The sequence below is a fragment of the Rana temporaria genome, chromosome 11 (genome assembly GCF_905171775.1).
Source record: "Rana temporaria chromosome 11, aRanTem1.1, whole genome shotgun sequence".
In the NCBI taxonomy this organism is placed as follows: domain Eukaryota; kingdom Metazoa; phylum Chordata; class Amphibia; order Anura; family Ranidae; genus Rana; species Rana temporaria.
Window position 1 is genome coordinate 25,315,859 of NC_053499.1, and position 19,393 is coordinate 25,335,251.

Here is a 19,393-nt window from a genome sequence, read left to right on the forward strand (position 1 = left end):
GCACTGATCGCTGTATAAATGACAATGGTCCCAAAATGGCATCAAAAGTGTCCGATGGGTCCGCCATATTGTCGCAGTCATGATAAAAATCGCCGATCACCGCCATTACTAGTAATAAAACTATTCCCTATTTTGCAGACGCTATAAGTTTTTCCCAAACCAATCAATATATGCTTATTGCGTTTTTTTTTTTTTACCAAAAATATGTAGACTACGTATCGGCCTAAACTGAGGAAGAAAATCGTGTTTTTTTTATATACATTTTTGGGAGATATTTATAGCAAAAAGTTTTTTTTTTTTCTTTTTTATTTTACTTTATTTTATTTTTACACTTCTTTTTTTTTTTTTTTTTTTTTTTCTAAATGGGTCATTTTTTTATTCCTATCACAAGGAATGGAAACATCCTATGATGAGTCCTCCTAAATATGAGATCTGGGGTCGAAAAGACCTCAGATCTCCTCATATTTAGACTAAAATGCAATAAAAAAAAAAAATTGTCATTTGAAAAAACAACAAAAAAATTTGCCTTTAAGACGCATGGGCGGAAGTGACGTTTTGACGCCGCTTCCGCCCTGCTAAGCTGTGGAGACTGGTGGGGGCCATCCTGCCCTCACTCGTATCCATGACACAGAGGGAGAAGGACCCGATCGCCTCCGCTGCTACCGACGGCTCCAGTAAGCGGCGGGAGGGGGGAAATGGTGATCTTGTGGGGAATCCGCCGCGGAGACCACCATTATCGTTTACAGAACCGGCCACGGAAAAGATGGATATCTCGGTTATGGCAGCAGCTGCCGCCATTACTGAGAGATCCATCTTTAAAGCGCTGACGTGTATGTACGTGAGTCGGTCCTTAAGTGGTTAATGAACGTAGAGAAAAGGATTCTACAAAAATTCCATTTATTTGCATCCAAAAAATATAATATACATGGTGCAGTTATACTTTTTATATGTCCTGTGTCCTTGTAGAACATTGGCGCAGTAATGTAGAGTAGATGTTGTCTTCATGGAGGAATGACGGGTCTTCTTTAGCCTGTGACTCACCATTGCAGTGCCTGCCTGTCTCCACTTGCTCTCATGACAGCTGTAATGTAGCCTTTTGTATGCATTATTTTTTTTATTTTTTTTTTCAGTTACTGCATTTATATTCCCATGTGTTCTTTGCTCGGTTACATTGAATATGCTGGATTAGTTTTGACATTTAGTTGCCACGGCAACACTGATGAATTGCTCCTTTTGTTGTCGGAGATGCTTTGGCATCGCTTTCTCACACTGTACATATTCTGTAGGATTTCAACCCTCGTCTGTTGTATTGTGCGCTGCGTTCCTTTCATGTGGTTTTGTTGCTTTGTTTATTTAGAAAGGTTCCTTTGCCGAGGTAGGCTGTGTCCTGTTGGTACATGTCATGACATAAGCAGTATATAAAGAGCCACGGGTCCATCGTGTGAACACAGCCAACCCGCAGCACTTAGACTGCTGAGTATAGGGAATGATTGTAAAGTGTTGGAAACATTTTTTTTATAATTTTTGAGTTTGGAAGTCACAGTGACTTAAAGGTGAGTGGATCCATGTCATTAAAAAGGAACTTCACTCCCGCTTTTGCTTCCCCCCGTTACCTGTACCACTGCTTGTCCTAAAACACAAATAAAAACGCATGCCCGGTGTCCAATAATAACATGCTCCTCCGCTGCTGCCCACCGGATTCCACATCCCCATTTTTGACACTGAGGCCACCAGAGGTCTGGGTGTGCCTTCTACGTTTTTGCATCCGGCCCCCTGGTGGCTTGGTTCTGCACATGCGTAGTGTGTCTGAGAGTGCACGGCCCATGGGTAGTGTGTCTGAGAGTGCACGGCCCATGGGTAGTGTGTCTGAGAGTGCACGGCCCATGGGTAGTGTGTCTGAGAGTGCACGGCCCATGGGTAGTGTGTCTGAGAGTGCACGGCCCATGGGTAGTGTGTCTGAGAGTGCACGGCCCATGGGTAGTGTGTCTGAGAGTGCACGGCCCATGGGTAGTGTGTCTGAGAGTGCACGGCCCATGGGTAGTGTGTCTGAGAGTGCACGGCCCATGGGTAGTGTGTCTGAGAGTGCACGGCCCATGGGTAGTGTGTCTGAGAGTGCACGGCCCATGGGTAGTGTGTCTGAGAGTGCACGGCCCATGGGTAGTGTGTCTGAGAGTGCACGGCCCATGGGTAGTGTGTCTGAGAGTGCACGGCCCATGGGTAGTGTGTCTGAGAGTGCACGGCCCATGGGTAGTGTGTCTGAGAGTGCACGGCCCATGGGTAGTGTGTCTGAGAGTGCACGGCCCATGGGTAGTGTGTCTGAGAGTGCACGGCCCATGGGTAGTGTGTCTGAGAGTGCACGGCCCATGGGTAGTGTGTCTGAGAGTGCACGGCCCATGGGTAGTGTGTCTGAGAGTGCACGGCCCATGGGTAGTGTGTCTGAGAGTGCACGGCCCATGGGTAGTGTGTCTGAGAGTGCACGGCCCATGCGTAGTGTGTCTGAGAGTGCACGGCCCATGCGTAGTGTGTCTGAGAGTGCACGGCCCATGCGTAGTGTGTCTGAGAGTGCACGGCCCATGCGTAGTGTGTCTGAGAGTGCACGGCCCATGCGTAGTGTGTCTGAGAGTGCACGGCCCATGCGTAGTGTGTCTGAGAGTGCACGGCCCATGCGTAGTGTGTCTGAGAGTGCACGGCCCATGCGTAGTGTGTCTGAGAGTGCACGGCCCATGCGTAGTGTGTCTGAGAGTGCACGGCCCATGCGTAGTGTGTCCGAGACTGCCCTGCCCATGCGTAGTGTGTCTGAGAGTGCACGGCCCATGCGTAGTGTGTCCGAGACTGCCCTGCCCATGCTTAGTGTGTCCGAGACTGCCCTGCCCATGCTTAGTGTGTCCGAGACTGCCCTGCACATGTGTTTTTAACAAAAAAATGTTAGCAGAATACACATTGGCCTAAATTGATGAATTTTATTCGATGTGTTTAATAACAGAAAGTAGTAAATCTTTTTTTGTTTATAGCGCAAAAAATTTAAATACCACCAAAATAAAGCTATATTTGTGGGGGGGGGGGGGAAGGTCATACGATTGTATTTGGGTACAGCGTTGCATGACCGCGCAATTGTCAGTTAAAGTAACACAGTGCCCTATGGCAAAAAAATGGCCTGGTCACGAAAGGGGGGGGGGTAAACCTTTCCGGGCGTCAAGTGGTTAAGATATATCTCATTAAGCCTTTTTTTAAATAAATGGAGAACACCAAAGATATATACTTTTAGAAGATTCCATGGTGTGATGGAAGGGGAATGAAGCAACTGTTGCAATGTCATTACCTATACTTATTAGGAAACGTTCTGCAACATTTCTTTCTTATAGGTCAGGGAAATCCCTCTGCAGCGAAGTCTGAAAACATTTTTGTATAAATGTCCCCCTCTAGTGGTCAAAGGTAACACTGCGCATGTTTAAAATAAGCACCCAGCTACCAACATTTTTTTTAATGCTTTTCCCACCAAATAAAAAAAAACTAACCAATTAAAGGTGAGTATCCCCAGTACATATTGTGCTAGTATTAAGGCATGGACCTGCATAGTGATATTCTCCAATTAAAGTAGAATTTGTAAACTCATCTCTTCAGAGAGGCCTATTCCTTCTGTATTAAAATGTATTGTAATTGTACTATCTACCCTTATGTTGTAAAGCGCTGCGTAAACTGTTGGTGCGATTTAAATCCTGAATAATAACTGGTCAATACAAGCACAGGCCACAATGCTGTTTGCACAGCAATCATTGAAACACGGCTAATGTACCCCGCTAGATTCTGCTCCTCCTCTGACGTGTTTCACCCAATCACAGGACTGATTTGTGATGGAAAGGTAGAGAATGGTGGAGATATTTAGACATGTCATTACAAAAGTAATATACATAAAATTAATTCAAACAAATTCAGAGCAAAGGCAGCAATTAAAACCCTCTTTATTGGCTTCACTTGCAGCAAAAATAACCCCCTTGATTGGCTACAGTGGCAGCAATATTTTTGTAATTCCCTCTCCCTTCCTCAGGGCTAGTTAAGTGGAGGAACTGTAAATGGTAAAAAAAAAATGGCAAATATCTCATAGTTTTGAGGATTGAAATATTTTCTGTGTTTTTCACGGTCTACGGTTTCCTCCCACTTAACAACTTTGAGGGGGGGGGGCAATTGCCCCCAAAACACTTTGAACTAACCTGCTATCAATGAACTATTACCTTCAATAAACTTCTCAAATATACCCCGGAGTGTGGCAAACTTTTGTGCTGTGCGCACCTCCATACCAATCAACTAAGTTCTACTTATTTTTATCTATTAAATGCTTTTGCTTGCCTGGAGTTTACTTTAAACTTTGTTATGGTTTATATATTTGTTTTCCAGTACCTGCCCTCCTTTACCATTAATTGGAGAGATGGTAAGCAGTGCACCAAGGCTTACTTTTTATGGATTTCTGATGGCGCTGGCAAAGCATGCTGGGATTAACCAAAGTATTGGTAAGTAAAACGTTGGCTTAGCATCTCCCTGACTTACAAAGCTAGTCATTGACTGCAGTAAACACACAGTGCTCCTTACTGGCTAAATTGTAGTCAGTTTGCAGCTTTGCCAAACGTCATTGTGCCTAAAACTTCATTTGTGTTGCTGCCTCATTCTCACCACCTCAAGCATCGTGTGTGTAATATATATATATATATATATATATATATATATATATATATATATATATATATATATATATATATATATATATATATATATATATATATATATATATATATATATATATATATATATATATATATATATATATATATATATATATATATATATATATATATATATATATATATATATATATATATATATATATATATATATATATATATATATATATATATACACACACACAGTACAGACCAAAAGTTTGGACACACCTTCTCATTCAAAGAGTTTTTTCTTTATTTTCATGACTATGAAAATTGTAGATTCACACTGAAGGCATCAAAACTATGAAGTAACACATGTGGAATTATACATAACAAAAAAGTGTGAAACAACTGAAAATATATTTCATATTCTAGGTTCTTCCACCTTTTGCAGCAGACACATCTCTAGAACTGGTAAGAGGAGACTGTGTGAATCAGGCCTTCATGGTAGAATATCTGCTAGGAAACCACTGCTAAAGAAAGGCAACAAGCAGAAGAGACTCGTTTGGGCTAAAGAACACAAGGGATGGACATTAGACCAGTGGAAATCTGTGCTTTGGTCTGATGAGTCCAAACTTGAGATCTTTGGTTCCAACCCCCGTGTCTTTGTGCGACGCAGAAAAGGTGAACGGATGGACTCTACATGCCTGGTTCCCACCGTGAAGCATGGAGGAGGAGGTGTGATGGTGTGGGGGTGCTTTGCTGGTGACACTGTTGGGGATTTATTAAAAATTGAAGGCATACTGAACCAGCATGGCTACCACAGCATCTTGCAGCGGCATGCTATTCCATCCGGTTTGCGTTTAGTTGGACCATCATTTATTTTTCAACAGGACAATGACCCCAAACACACCTCCAGGCTGTGTAAGGGCTATTTGACCAAGAAGGAGAGTGATGGGGTGCTGCGCCAGGTGACTACCTCTTGAAGCTCATCAAGAGAATGCCAAGAGTGTGCCAAGCAGTAATCAAAGCAAAAGGTGGCTACTTTGAAGAACCTAGAATATGAAATATATTTTCAGTTGTTTCACACTTTTTTGTTATGTATAATTCCACATGTGTTAATTCATAAATGTGAAGCCTTCAGTGTGAATGTACAATTTTCATAGTCATGAAAATAAAGAAAACTCTTTGAATGAGAAGGTGTGTCCAAACTTTTGGTCTGTACTGTGTGTGTGTAATATAAATAAATATATATATATATATATATATATATATATATATATATATATATATATATATATATATATATATATATATATATATATATATATATATATATATATATATATATATATATTTTCACAGAAACAGGTTTGCGGTCACCACATCCCGGATAATGTAGAAAGAAAAAAGCCCACTAGAAAAAATGAGATTTTGGAAGTGACCAAAAACAACAAAATTGTATTAAATTGTTTCATTAATTACAATTTTTTTTTTTTTTAAAGATTGAGATATTATTCAAAACTATACAGTGTAGAGGTCATGATACATGTAAAATACATTTTAAAAGGCTCTTGGTTAGACCCAACGTTTCTGGCTTAATGCCATTCAGGGGATTTATAAACGTATAGAGCAGTGGTTCTCAACCTTTCTAGTGCCGTGACCCCTTGATAAAATTTCCCAAGTTGTGGGGACCCCAACAGTAAAATAATTTTTGTAGCGTGGGTTGTCGGCACCCAAGGCAAGACAAGTAATTTGCGCTCCTAACCCAAGAACATTTAGCGTCTTTTTCACTTATACAGTATTAACCTCTTCCATACCGGGCAGTTATACACACTTCCATACCAGGCCTATTCTGGCACTTCTCTCCTACATGTACAAATCATAATTTTTTTGCTAGAAAATTACGCAGAACCCCCAAACATTATATATGTTTTTTTTAGCAGACACCCTAGGGAATAAAACGACGGTCATTGAAACCTTTTATCTTGCACGGTATTTGCGCAATAATTTTTCAAACGCCTTTTTTTGGGAAAAAAATTGTTTCATGAATTAAAAAAATTTAAAAACAGTAAAGTTAGCCCAATTTTTCTGTAAAATATGAAATATGATGTTACACCGAGTAAATAGATACCTAACATGTCACGCTTTAAAATTGCGCACACTCATGGAATGGCGCCAAACTTCGGTACTTAAAAATCTCCATAGGCAACGATTTGAAATTTTTTACAGGTTACCAGTTTAGATTTACAGAGGAGATCTAGTGCTAGAATTGTTGCTGGCACTCTAACGCACGCGGCGATACCTCACATATGTGGTTTAAACGGCGTTTAGATATGTCGGCGGGACTTGCGTGTGCGTTCGCTTCTGCGCGCAAGCTACCGGGGACAGGGGCGTTAAAAAAATAAATTTTTATTTCTTTTTTTTTTTTATATATTTATTTCTTTTTTTACACTGTAAACATCCCTTGTAATAGGAATATGTGTGACAGGTACTCTTTATGGAGAGATGCGGGGTCAATAAGACCCCACATCTCTCCTCCAGGCTGGAAAGCATGAAATCGGTGAAAAAAAATTCACCGATCTCATGCTTGTGGTTGCTTAGCAGCCGCAATCGCGGCTTTGTTTACTTACGGGGACCCGGGCGTGACGTCATCACATCGCGCCCGGGTCCTCCGACGGTCATAGAGATGACTGGTGACCATCTGGTCACCAGTCATCTCTATGCTTCCTGCGAGCGCCGGACGATTCGTTCTCCGGGCCCCCGATGGCACGGGAGAGCCCGGAGAAGCACCGGATGGCGGCGGGAGGGGGGGGGATGTCCCCTCCCGCCGCCTGTAAGAACGATCTAGCGGCGGAACCGCCGCTATGATCGTTCTTACGTTGTGCAGAATCGCCGGCAGTTTAGAAGGATATCTGAATGATGCCTCTTAGCTGCAGGCATCATTCAGATATCCACCCGGAAAGCCCAGGACGTCATATGACGTCCACTCTGAACGGCAGAAGTTCTTTGTGGACGTCATTTTACTATGGGCCGGTAGGGAAGTGGTTAAAACCCCATTCTGTTACATTTTAGGATGTACTACTCTTTCTCTTTGTTCTCCCTTTCTTTCCCTTTCCCTAATTTCTTTTTTTTTCCCCATCCCTCTCTAGCTGTCTTTTTTTCTCTCCCTTTTTCTTTGTTCCTCCTCATTTTTTTTTCTCTCCCTTCCATGTATTTTCTATTCCTTCTCTTACTCCTTGGTGAGGAAAATGGGATGAGTGGCAATGCTGGCGGGGAGTTCTAATCAGCCAACTTAGGTGCTCTTGATCAAGGTCATCTGCTGATCTGAGAACTGTAGTGGGGACTTTTAATGGCATTTATAATCACAGGTAGTGTTACTCACTGTGTCTTTGACTTTGTGGTGTCCCATAGCAGTGACACCTATACCAAAATCAGGAGACAGGGTCTCCTCCAGCCCCTCCCACTTCACATTCCTCACCAGTCAGCTGACCTCTAGTCTCTGCTCCCCAGCCAGGCAGTGAACTGAATGAGTCGTCTGCGAAGAGGCTGAGTGGGCGCCCGCGGGCTCCAGGAACAGCCCAGCTGGGCGGCCACAGGCTCCAGGGACAGCCCTACTGCGTGGCCCCAAAAAGTCTGGGAGAGCGGTGCAGGCTTCAGGAACAGCCCAGGTTCGGTGACCCCAGGCAAATCATCATTCGACCCCCCCATGTTGAGAACCACTGATATAGAGGCAAATATATATTAAGAGAACATATATCACATTAATATAACATTAAATCAAAAATATAGATTTAGATTTTTATAAAATCTGCCCTAATGTATATCTATACAATTTATATTTTTGATTTAATGTATTGTTATCATAATGTGATATATGTTCTCTTAATAGATATTTGGCTCTGTTTATAAAATCCTTGAAGGGCATCAAGCCGGAAACGTTGGGTCTAACCAAGAGCCTTTTCAAATGTATTTTACATGCATCATGACCTCTACACTGTGTGGTTTTGTATAGTATCTCTTTTTAAAAAAAAATAAATAAATTTTAATTAATAAAACAATTTTTTAATACAATTTTGTTGTTTTCGGGTCACTTTTAAAATCTGATTTTTTTTCTAGGGGACTTTTCTCTTTACACTGTTGGTCAGTGGGAGTGGTGGTCAGTGGAAAAAGGCCCCCCTTACACAGTGATCAGTGGAAAGAATGTCCTCATGTTACATTGGTGTTCAGTGTAGTGCCCTCTTATATTAATGATCATTGACCTCAATAAACCTCAATAAACCTTTGGCGGAACTCTGCTCTTCCACAGAACCTAGGTGAGGAAAGGCTGATCCAATACATCTTATCAGTTTGTATGTGCTTACACCTATTAACGCATCAGACACACCTGACCGTGTTGTGTCTAAAACCTGGTTTCAGAGGAGTCATCGCGTCACCAAAGTAGTTTGCTAAATGCATTTTAAATGCCGGCAATAAACCACCATTGCCTCTGTCAGATACTGAATGTTATCGTTCTGATCGCCCCATAAATGAAGATCTCTCTGAAGAGCACATAACTATCTTTCATTTAGAAAAGATCCCACATGCAGCGATAATGCTTTTAAGTTCTTAAGTAGATGAAATGACTGCTTTGATCATGTATTAAAAATGCGTTCAGCTTATCTTACCAAGTGTGAAGGAATTTGATTCATCTCTAACCATCTCTCTGAAATAATCCAGTTTCTGCTCTAGCAGAATGTGATGGCACACCAGAGATCAGTATGCTCATTCACAGCAGTCGTCTGGGGGGGTCATGGTCCTTGCAGCTGTGCTCAGCGTCATTAAACCTCTGATCTCTATCGATAGATTGTCACGTGCAATCAAAGGAAGGGTTTCATAGGCTTGGTTGGGCCTGAAGTTCAATTGGAGTCTCTTTCAGTCTGCTAAAAATGCCCAATTGCCTGAAAATGAGCTGATGGGATTTTTATGGTAGTATTGAAAACCCAGCTGTTCTGGAACTCTAGCTAAAAGCATGCTCTACTAAAGCCTAGTACACGCTATCACAAAATAAGACGATTTTTATTTTGTACATTGCTAAAATACCTACTGACAGGTGATAAATAACGAATGTGTGTTCTTTAGTGAATTGACTTTAAATGATTTATCCTTTTTTTTTTTTTTGGAGGTATTTATCTCACATTTAACATGTATTTACCTTGTGTAACGGAATGACCCGGGACACCCAGAGACTTTGTGAGGATGGGGCATACTCCTGTGTCAGCGTCACTGATAACTCTTGGGTCTGAGTCCACCCTGTGCCTTTTGGGCATGGGGTGGCAAGTGAATCATAATTCATGTATTACATGAGATAGGACATCACTGATCGTATTGCAGGATTTTGAGATACTGCAAGATGTTGGCCCAACCAGTCAATAGTGACTCATTCTATGCTTAGCCCTGACTAGTGACATGCTAATTGAGTCAGGGCTCCTGGAAGACATTCCATTGTCCTTGTGTAAAGGTGTTAACCCAGGTCTGCTCCCAGAACTCTAATTATGCATGCTAAATACTGTTTATGTGTGATAACACTGTCTACAGCCTGTTGATGCTCAGAGGTGTGAATAGGTGTCAAGCTGTATGCGGAGACGAAACATCTGCCTAGGGAACTCAGTGTGTGAAGGTGTTTTGTTGTTATGCTGTTAATTAAGGAATGTTTAGTAATTAGCCTTAGTGTGTGATTAGGGGGGTTGAGATCTCATTGTTGCTTTAATGCCTTGTACTGTATATAAAAGCTGAGAAGAAACCATTAAAGTATCATTACATTTGAAACCAGAAGCACAGAGCTGTGTCTCGTGTCTGGGGGGAATTCTTATGGATCGGGTCCTGTTGGTTGGAGTGTCGATAAGCTGTCGTGGATGTGATGGAAGGTCGTAAACGGTGGTGACCGTTACACCTTGCATTCAATATTTTAGTTTGTATCGAAAGTTTGGAGACCCCTGTTTTTGGTGAATAAAATATTTTTTATCTTTTTTATAATTCTTTTTTTATCAATGTGTAGGTGCTTTGCCTGATAAAGCGGATTTGTTAGTTGATGAAGCTCTGGATAATCAACTTGAGAAAATGTAAGTATGTGGAACTTTAAACTTAGATGTAGACCCTAACTGAATGACATTTAGTTTACTAACTCACTATGGCGTTTGATTTACTAAAACTGGAGAGTGCAAAATCTGGTGAAGCTCTGTATAGAACCCATAAGCCTCCGTTTTTTGTTTTTTTTTGTCAAAGCTTAATTGAACAAGCTGAAGTTAGAAGCTGATTGGTTACCATGCACAGCTGCACCAGGTTTTGTAATCTCCAGTTTTAGTAAATAGACCCCACCGTCTGTCCAGTTTGGCGTGGAGGAACTTGCGTGACCAGCACAGAGACCAGAACTCTGCCCTTCACCAGCTTCAGGACCCTGTAGCTAGTGGGTTCAGGGCCGGTGCTACCACTAAGGATGAGCTCCGGCGTGTTCGCACAGTCCTCGTGCAGAGCCCGCCAGGAAGTCGGCACCATGCTGCGATAATCACGGGCAGGGAGATCGGGAAATCTCTCCCTGACCGTGATTAGCGCAGCGTGGTGCCGACTTCCTGGCGGGCTCTGCACGAGGACTGTGCAAACACGCCGGAGCTCATCCTTGGCTACCACTAGGCAGCTGCCTAGGGACACCCAGCCGCTGGTTTACCTCTGCGTCTGCATGCTCTGCAGGCTGCAGCATGTAACCAACTCAGTCTCAGGCAGCTGCTCCTTCCGTCCGGTAGTGTAATTGGAGGCGAAGTACTGGAGCCAGCACTAGAGGAAGCAGAGACGATGCTTCCTGTATAAAGTCGCCTTCTGTCACATGGGCAGTGGAAAGGGGGTGGAGCCAATGGGGGCGGCAAAATTTAGGTTTTGCCTAGGGTGTCAAAAATCCTTGCACCAGCCCTGAGTGGGTCACAATAAAAATTAAAGTTTCATTCGCAAAAGCCAATTTCTGCGGTATGAATGTTTATAAGCAATTCTGTATCCTTTTGTGAGTATACATACATCTTGGCAAATTACACATGTGATGTGCTTCATCTGACTCACTTGGACCTAAAACTTCAGTAAGTGTATAGAATCACAAAGATCTCCTCCAGGTCTCCATTTTCACATTGTTGTTTCCTGCAATGCAATAAACTCATTGCGCAACATTCTTTTAAAAGCACACAGGAGTTTATTAAAAGTTGTACTTACAACAAAAACGATAAAATTGGGTTCAAAATATAAATATTTGTTTGTCCAGCACCCTCCACGAGTGTTCGGATGTCACCGCTGCTCCGCGCGTAGCCCGACGTACGTTTCGTCCAATAAGACGGCTTCTGTGCTTTTAAAATAATGTTACGCAATGAGTTTATCTTCCTCTTTCATATGATGAATGTGTGACCGGACTCTGAAGTTTCCTTAACTGATGATAACTTAAAATCTGGTAAGCAGATATACTTCCCCTGTCTATCCTGTGGGGAGAACTGGGTGTCTTCACAAATTGAACATAAATTGAACATTGGATCAACACAGGTTTTTGAGTTCACTTTATGGATGTGGAATTGGGACATTTGGACTATTAATATTTTTTTTTCATATTTTCATCTTTATTGCATTATATTGGATGTGTTTTTCTGCACTTTGATCATTAAGGTCATGGTTTGACAGCGCTACACGTTTTGGATTTTAACCTCAGTTTCCATGCCTTGGCCCCTGTGTGGGCATTCTGTATGTTTTACTATCTAAACTTAAATGACATTGAAATGGAAAATAAAGATGTTATACCTACCTGCTCTGTGCAATATTTCACAGAGGGGAACCTTGCCTCTTCTTTGGCAATCCCCCTCCGGCACTATCCGCTCCCCCCCCCCAGGTGCCTCCTTAGCATTGCAGGTTGTATGGAGGCAGCTGTGCATGTGCATCCATAGACGCACATGCCCCTACTCCCTCCTCAAAATAATTTAACTGACAGCAGCAGGAGCCTATGGCTCTCGCTGCCCCTCCACACATGAGCAGAGGAGAGGATGTGTGCTGGAGCTCCCTCCCCATCACTTTTTTTTATTTTTTTTTCTCTGTCAGGAGAACTTGTCAGAAGTGACTCATGTAGATAGCAGAGGGAGGAGGCAGCAGACAGAAATAACACAGTGCTCTTGGTGCCCAGAGAAAGGCAACAAACCTAATAAAGGGACCCCACAATAGATTAAAAATGAATGTGATCTCTGACAGCCAATCATCATGATCATGTGGGAAGTCCGTCCCACCTCGCAGCTTTAGGACCCAGTTAAAGGGTCGCTGGGAGGGAGCAGGAAGGAGTTAAACCCTTTTTTTAAGGCTGGGTTCACACTGTGTGCGGCGCGGCTCGCAGCAATGGGTCCGGTGCATCCCTGTTCACCGCTTCATGTCTGAATTCGGACCTGAAGACCCACAGAACCTGGTGCACCTCTGCATAGAAACCAATTGGCTTCTAACGTCCGCTTGTTCAATTAAGCTTTGACAATAAGCCCCCGTTCACATTGGAGCAATTTGACAGGTCAAATCGGAGCCTATTGCCGGCAATAGGGGGGGCCCAATCAGCGTGACGCTGACTTTGTGGCGCCGCACTGATTTCCAAAAGTAGTTCCTGCACTACTTTTGGTGACTTTGGGGGCTTTGGTGACTACAACATTATAAATATATTGTAAGTATAAGGATTGTGTTAACGGATATTACATTTCTGTTTCTCACTACAGTGTTGCCCAGTTGTCGTCTTGCTCCGTAACACAGCCTACTGCCCCCTACCCTCTTCCACCCAGAGACATCATCCGCATGCCTTCTCCAAAGAAGTCTTTACACCGCCGTAGACGCCAGGACCTGGAGAGTGATGGCTCCACCGAGGAGACTGACTCCTCTGAGAATTAGAACCTGGAATTTGCTCATGATCTGCTCGACTTGCTCGGCCTGTCCCAATGCAGTCTCAACCTCTATGTGAAATTACCCTCTTCATCAAATTCAATTTTTTTTTTTTTTTTTTATATATATATATATATATATAATTTATGTATTTTATTTATTAAAATAGACTCCTTTAATGGTCTGTATATATTCTGTTATTTATTTTATATATTACAGACTAACAAATCATGCCCTGTACACGTGATCCGAAAATCGGACGACAGATCGTCCGTTTTTTTTGTTGCACGCTAGTCACAATATTGAACCTGAAAAGTTTACTAAAGTTATGAAAATTCTCCTACAACAGAATAAAAAATCGTAAGTGATGTCATGCATTGTATTGTATTTGCATTGTATTTTCGAATGACAACTGTACTGATTAAATGAAAATCTTACGATCTGGCATCGTACGAGAATTTTTAATGCTTTTCCAATCGGATAAAACCGGATGAACTGTCGTGATCGGCTCTAGAAAGCTCTGTACTAATGATTTGATTATCGTATAATTAGTATTTTTCCTACGATTTTTCGATCCTGTGTATGGGCCTTAGGCCCCTTTCACACTAGGTGGATCTGTCGATACGGAGTCTTCCAGCTCAGTGGGAGATCTCTCCGTGGATCTCCACTGAGCCGGCGGATGACAGGTCCCTCTCTACTCACTGAGCAGGGAGGGGCTTGTCCAGCGCCGCTGTTTCCAATGGAGAGATCTGATGCTCCATAGAGATGTATGGAGCGGCCGGTCAGGTCTGCTGACAGGCGGACCTGAAGGGTCCGACCGTGTGAAAGGGGCCTTAAGCTACATAATATTTGTTTAACTAACAAAAAGCAGAACTTTGATCTAAAATGCTCAATTTCTGCTAGGGTGACTTTTCACTGTAGCTCTTTTACAAAAGTAAAATGTTATTCCATGCGTTAGTGCTGCTAACGGCAAAATAAACTAACTGCCCGGTTACTACTACATCTCACAACATACTGTAGACCTGAAAATCTTGCAAACCAACAAGGCCAGAGTCGAGATAGAACCTTTAGGTCCCCCCTTAAGACCTATAGATTGCAGTAATACAAATGTGTTGGTGCCATACATTTATCTTTCACAAGAGTTTTATTAAAGTTTAAAGCGGTGTTCCACCCAAAAGTGGAACTTCTGCTCATTTGTCGCCTCTCCCCCTCCGGTGGGAGAGGGGGGACATGATACCTGTCTTTGACCCATGATGTCACCGCAGGGCTCCCTCCTCCCCCTGTCGCCAGGCCTGTAGGAAAGAGGAGAGGGTCCTCGCACATGCACAGGAGTTTTCCCGGCGTGAAGCCGTAAGGCTACACTGCCGGGTTCCCTTCCCCGGAATGGCGGCGGCAGAACCCGACAGCTGATGGGCAAACATGAGCTGCGATGCAGACATCGCTGGACTTCAGGACAGCTAAGTGTCCTATTATTAAAAGCCAGCAGCTGCAGTATTTTTTCTTTTTTTGGAGCAGACCTTTAATATAGAATATACAATACAGAGGAACAAGACAATTTCAGGAGGTAAGAGTCTCCCAAACGTTAACCATAACAATCAAAGAACTAAGGGCCCATTCACCACAGAAACTGCACATAACTGCGTGTTTACATGAATTTGAAGCGTGCTTAAATGCATTTAGCACTGCATTTACACTGCATTTCTCTATACATTTTTGGGCTTGGCTTTCTTGGTTTTACCCCCTTCATTTTTTTTGCGATGCGGCACTGCGTTGACCTAACTGGCAATTGCGTGGTTGTGCAACGCTGTACCCAAACAAAATGTATGTCCTTTTTCCCCCCCCCCCACAAATAGAGCATTCTTTTGGTTGGTATTTGATCATCTCTGCATTTTTTATTTTTTGTGCCATCAACAAAAAAAAAATACGACAATTTTGGGAAAAAAATATTTTTTACCTTTTGCTATAATATATACATAATAAAAAAAAATTAAAACATCAAATGTATTCATCAGATTAGGCCGATATTGGGATTTTTTTTACCAAAAACAAGTAGAAGACATAAGTGTATATCGATTGGTTTGTGTGAAAGTTATCGCGTCTACAAACAATGAGATATTTTTATGGCATTTTTACTTTTACTAGTAATGGCGGCGATCAGTGGTTTTTAGCAGGACTGCAGCATGTGTTTTTTTGGGGACCAGTGACACTAATACAGTGATCAGAGCTAAAAAAAAAATGCACTCTCACTGTATAAATGACACTGGCAGGGAAGGGGTTAACATCAGGGGTGATCAAAGGGCTATGTGTGCTCCTAGGAAGTGCTTTCTAACTGTGAGGGGATGGCTTAACTGGAGGAAGACAGAGATCTGTGTTCCTAAATGGTAGGAACACAAGATCTCTCTTCCAGAACGCTCTACCTCCCCTGCGAACAATTGGCGGGTCCCGAGCAGCCATCGTGGCTGCCGGTCCCGCTGATTGGCTCCTGCTGTGTCCAATTGCAGCGGGAGACACTGACGAGGAAACAACGTAAGGTATGTTGTTTCATGCAGCCGGGCCGCTCTGCCGCAATATATTTCCGGTGAGCGGTCCGGAAGTGGTTAAAGGGGTGCGGTGCGTTTGAAGCTCGTTTTGTAGCACGTCCTCTGCGTTTGCATTTTTTGCACCTTTTTTTTTAACTGTGCTGAGCTGCACTGCATTGATGTGAACTATGCCCAAAGGATTAACTTGATTTTGGACTGTTTATGCAGTTGGCGTGCAGTTCAAAATGCATCCAACTGCATCCCACTGCGTTTGGTGTGAAAGGTTTTTTACAGCGCTGTTGGCGCTGATCAGTGTATTCGGAAGGCAGGAAAGTCGACTCATTCAAGAAAATGGAGTGTGTCAATGGGGGAATTGAGTAAGTTGATTGAACAAAAAAATTGTATCATCTATCTATGGGCTGCTTTAGGCTGATCAAACACGCATCATGCTGAATTTGATTCTTCTCAAGCCAAAAAAAAGAACTTTCTTTTGCCTGGTGTCTAGCTTAAAGTCCTGGCAGAGTGACTGGGCTCTGAAATGTTTGATTCTTCCATTGACTTGTTACAGAAGTTAAAGTGGTGTTCCACTGCAATTTTTATTTTTTAAGTCAGCAGCTACAAACACTGTAGCTGCTGACTTTTAATAAGGACACTTTATATACAAAAAAAAATTACGCAAAAAACAAAACGCATCGGTGCATAATCATGCAAACCTAAATTTACAGTGTGAGTGAATAACTCAATATATTAGGTGAGTAAGATAATCAATAATTGATTAATCATTATCATATTATAGTCCCAAACATAAAAAATAAACTTTTGGATAAAAAAAATTCACAAGGAATACTTGTAATTGATACGTTTAAAAAGTCCCAACAGGAACAAAATGGATTTGAAACAAGGTGATGGTGAAAGCAACTTCTGATGCCGCCCCTCACAATCGGCAATGGTGACTAGTCAAATGCTTAGAATCTGGACGGAGAAGTGAGCTAAAAAAGCCAGATGGCCTCTTACCGAACTTGATGGACCCCAAATTATAGGGGTCAGACTCGCCTGGTATCGGCAATAATCAGCTGTGATGTTCCACCCGGTTCGCTCCAAAGAGGAATAGCCACTCTCCTCCGTCAAGGACAGCAAGAGGGATTAATAACTTTCCATTCACTCTGCTTGATACTCCTCCAGTAAGTTTTTTGTTAACTTGGAAGAAAAAGAAGAGGAACTTCATAGTGCAGTAAATAATGGTAATGTATTCCAAATTCTTCTCATGCACAGCAAATAAATACCTACAACACAAAGCTACAAGCTTTGCATATATTGCATGAATATATCTATTGTCGCCCCCTATTCAGGTGTCCCCCTGTTGAGCGCCGGCCATCTGAATAACAGCGGTGGGTGTGTTTTGGAAGTGTCTGATTAGAGCCATTATCTCTAATAGGCTTCTCGATTACAGCCTGTGGGCTCTAATCGGCTTCCAAATGGTTAAACAGCGGGCGCACGGCTGTGCGTTCCCTGTTTAAACCATGCTGTGTTAGGGAATTGCTTCCCTAACACTGCCCCGCCTCTCAGCCAATCAAGTGCACTGGGTCTGGTTACCAGTCACCTGATTGGCTGAAGTGACATCGAGGATGGGAAAAGACAACAAGGGGAGCATGGAGGAGGGTGGCGCTGACCCGAGGAAGGCAAGTGCCGGGTTGGGGGGGAAACTGGCTGCATATGTGGGGCAAACTGGCGGTGTTTGATGTGCACAGTGGCGGGCAATTTTTTTTTTTCTTCTCAGTTTTGCCACTTTTGAGCACCAGCTGCCACTGAAGATATCCCAGCTAAAATTCCCTATTCCAGCCAAAAAGTCAGCTATTACAAAGCCAAAAGGGATCATGTAGAAATAACATAACTAAGGCAACCAAGAAAGGCGACAACTTCATTATGACCTCATGAGAGCAAACAAAAAACTTAAATGGTTTGAAAAATAGAAATAAAAAAAAAAACAGCTAAAGGGAGGAAGGAGTTATTTAGGACTGATTATAATTAACTAATGGTTAACTTAATATACCTTATTTGATCTGCAGATTCTTTTTGCATGGAAACTTCTGAACAGTGTTATGATCTTGAAGCCTAATCTCCAACAGATACAGAGCAAGTCTTGGCTGGTATTCTAAGCAGCTCTAAAAATTGTAAATACAACAATTTAAAGGGTAGATGAAACGCATTAAAACACTTTTGACAGTTCAATAATAATTCTCCTAATGGGGGTCTGTACATCAGAAGAGAATGAGTGACGGTTGGGGAAAGAGGGATTTGGCTCAGAATGAGGGACATTTGGGGGATCTATGTCTGCTGTCCTCCTGGATGGTGGTCACTGGGACAGGGTGGAGGGGTAAGCTGTTTAATGGGAATACAGAAAAAAACTTTGGGCCGGATTCAGCAAGAATTTACGCCGGCGTATCTTCTTTCTGTATTCAGAAAGCAAGATACGCCGAAATTAGGCTAAGATCTGACTGGCGTAAGTCTCTTACGCCGTCGTATCTTAGGGTGCATATTTACGCTGGCCGCTAGGTGGCGCTTCCATCGGTTTCGGCGTAGAATATGCAAATGACCTAGATACGCCGATTGACAAACATACGTGCGCCCGGCGGAATTTTTTTACATCATTTGCGTAAGGCTTTTCCGGCGTAACGTTGCTCCTGCTTCTATGAGGCATACGCATTGTTAAGGATGGACGTCGTTCCCACGTCGAATTTTGAATTTTTTACGTCGTTTGCGAATAGGGCTGGAAGTAATTTACGTTCACGTCTAAAGCATTGACGATTTGCGGCGGAATTTCGAGCATGTGCACTGGGATTCTTTTACAAAAGGCGCATGCGCTGTTCGTAAAAAACATCAAATACGTGGGGTCACACTAAATTTATATAAAACACGCCCACATCATCCAAATTTGAATTAGGCGGGCTTACGCCGGAGCACATACGTTACACCGCCGTAACTTAGGGCGCAAGTTCTTTCTGAATACGGAACTTGCACCCTAATTTACGGCGGCGTAACGTATCAGAGATACGTTACTCCCGCACATTATTACGCAAATCTATCTGAATCCGGCCCTTTGTTGTTGCTGGAGAAGGCCTGTGGCAGGTTATATTGATGTCTGCGTCTGTCAAGAGATTTATTTGTATCCTGTACTTGACGCTGATTTTCATTGGGATTGAAGTGAGAAGCAATCTTCCGTACCTTTGGTGAGCCAAATGGTAATAAAAACATCCCAAGTTCTTACCCTTCCTCAGTCTGAACTTAAATTACTTTAGCCAGTTCAACTCT

General features: G+C 42.6%; 1 protein-coding gene across 1 annotated transcript in view; it reads left to right on the top strand.

The window, feature by feature from the left end:
• Positions 1-13,933, top strand: part of C11H11orf49 (chromosome 11 C11orf49 homolog) — a 154,940-nt gene extending 141,007 nt beyond the window's left edge. Inside the window, exons 7-9 of the mRNA XM_040328223.1 lie at positions 4,393-4,505; positions 10,693-10,756; positions 13,406-13,933. Coding sequence (XP_040184157.1) covers positions 4,393-4,505; positions 10,693-10,756; positions 13,406-13,574 — 346 coding nt within the window. The 3' untranslated portion in view covers positions 13,575-13,933. The remainder of the gene's footprint in view (positions 1-4,392; positions 4,506-10,692; positions 10,757-13,405) is intronic.
• The last annotated feature ends 5,460 nt before the right edge of the window (positions 13,934-19,393 follow it).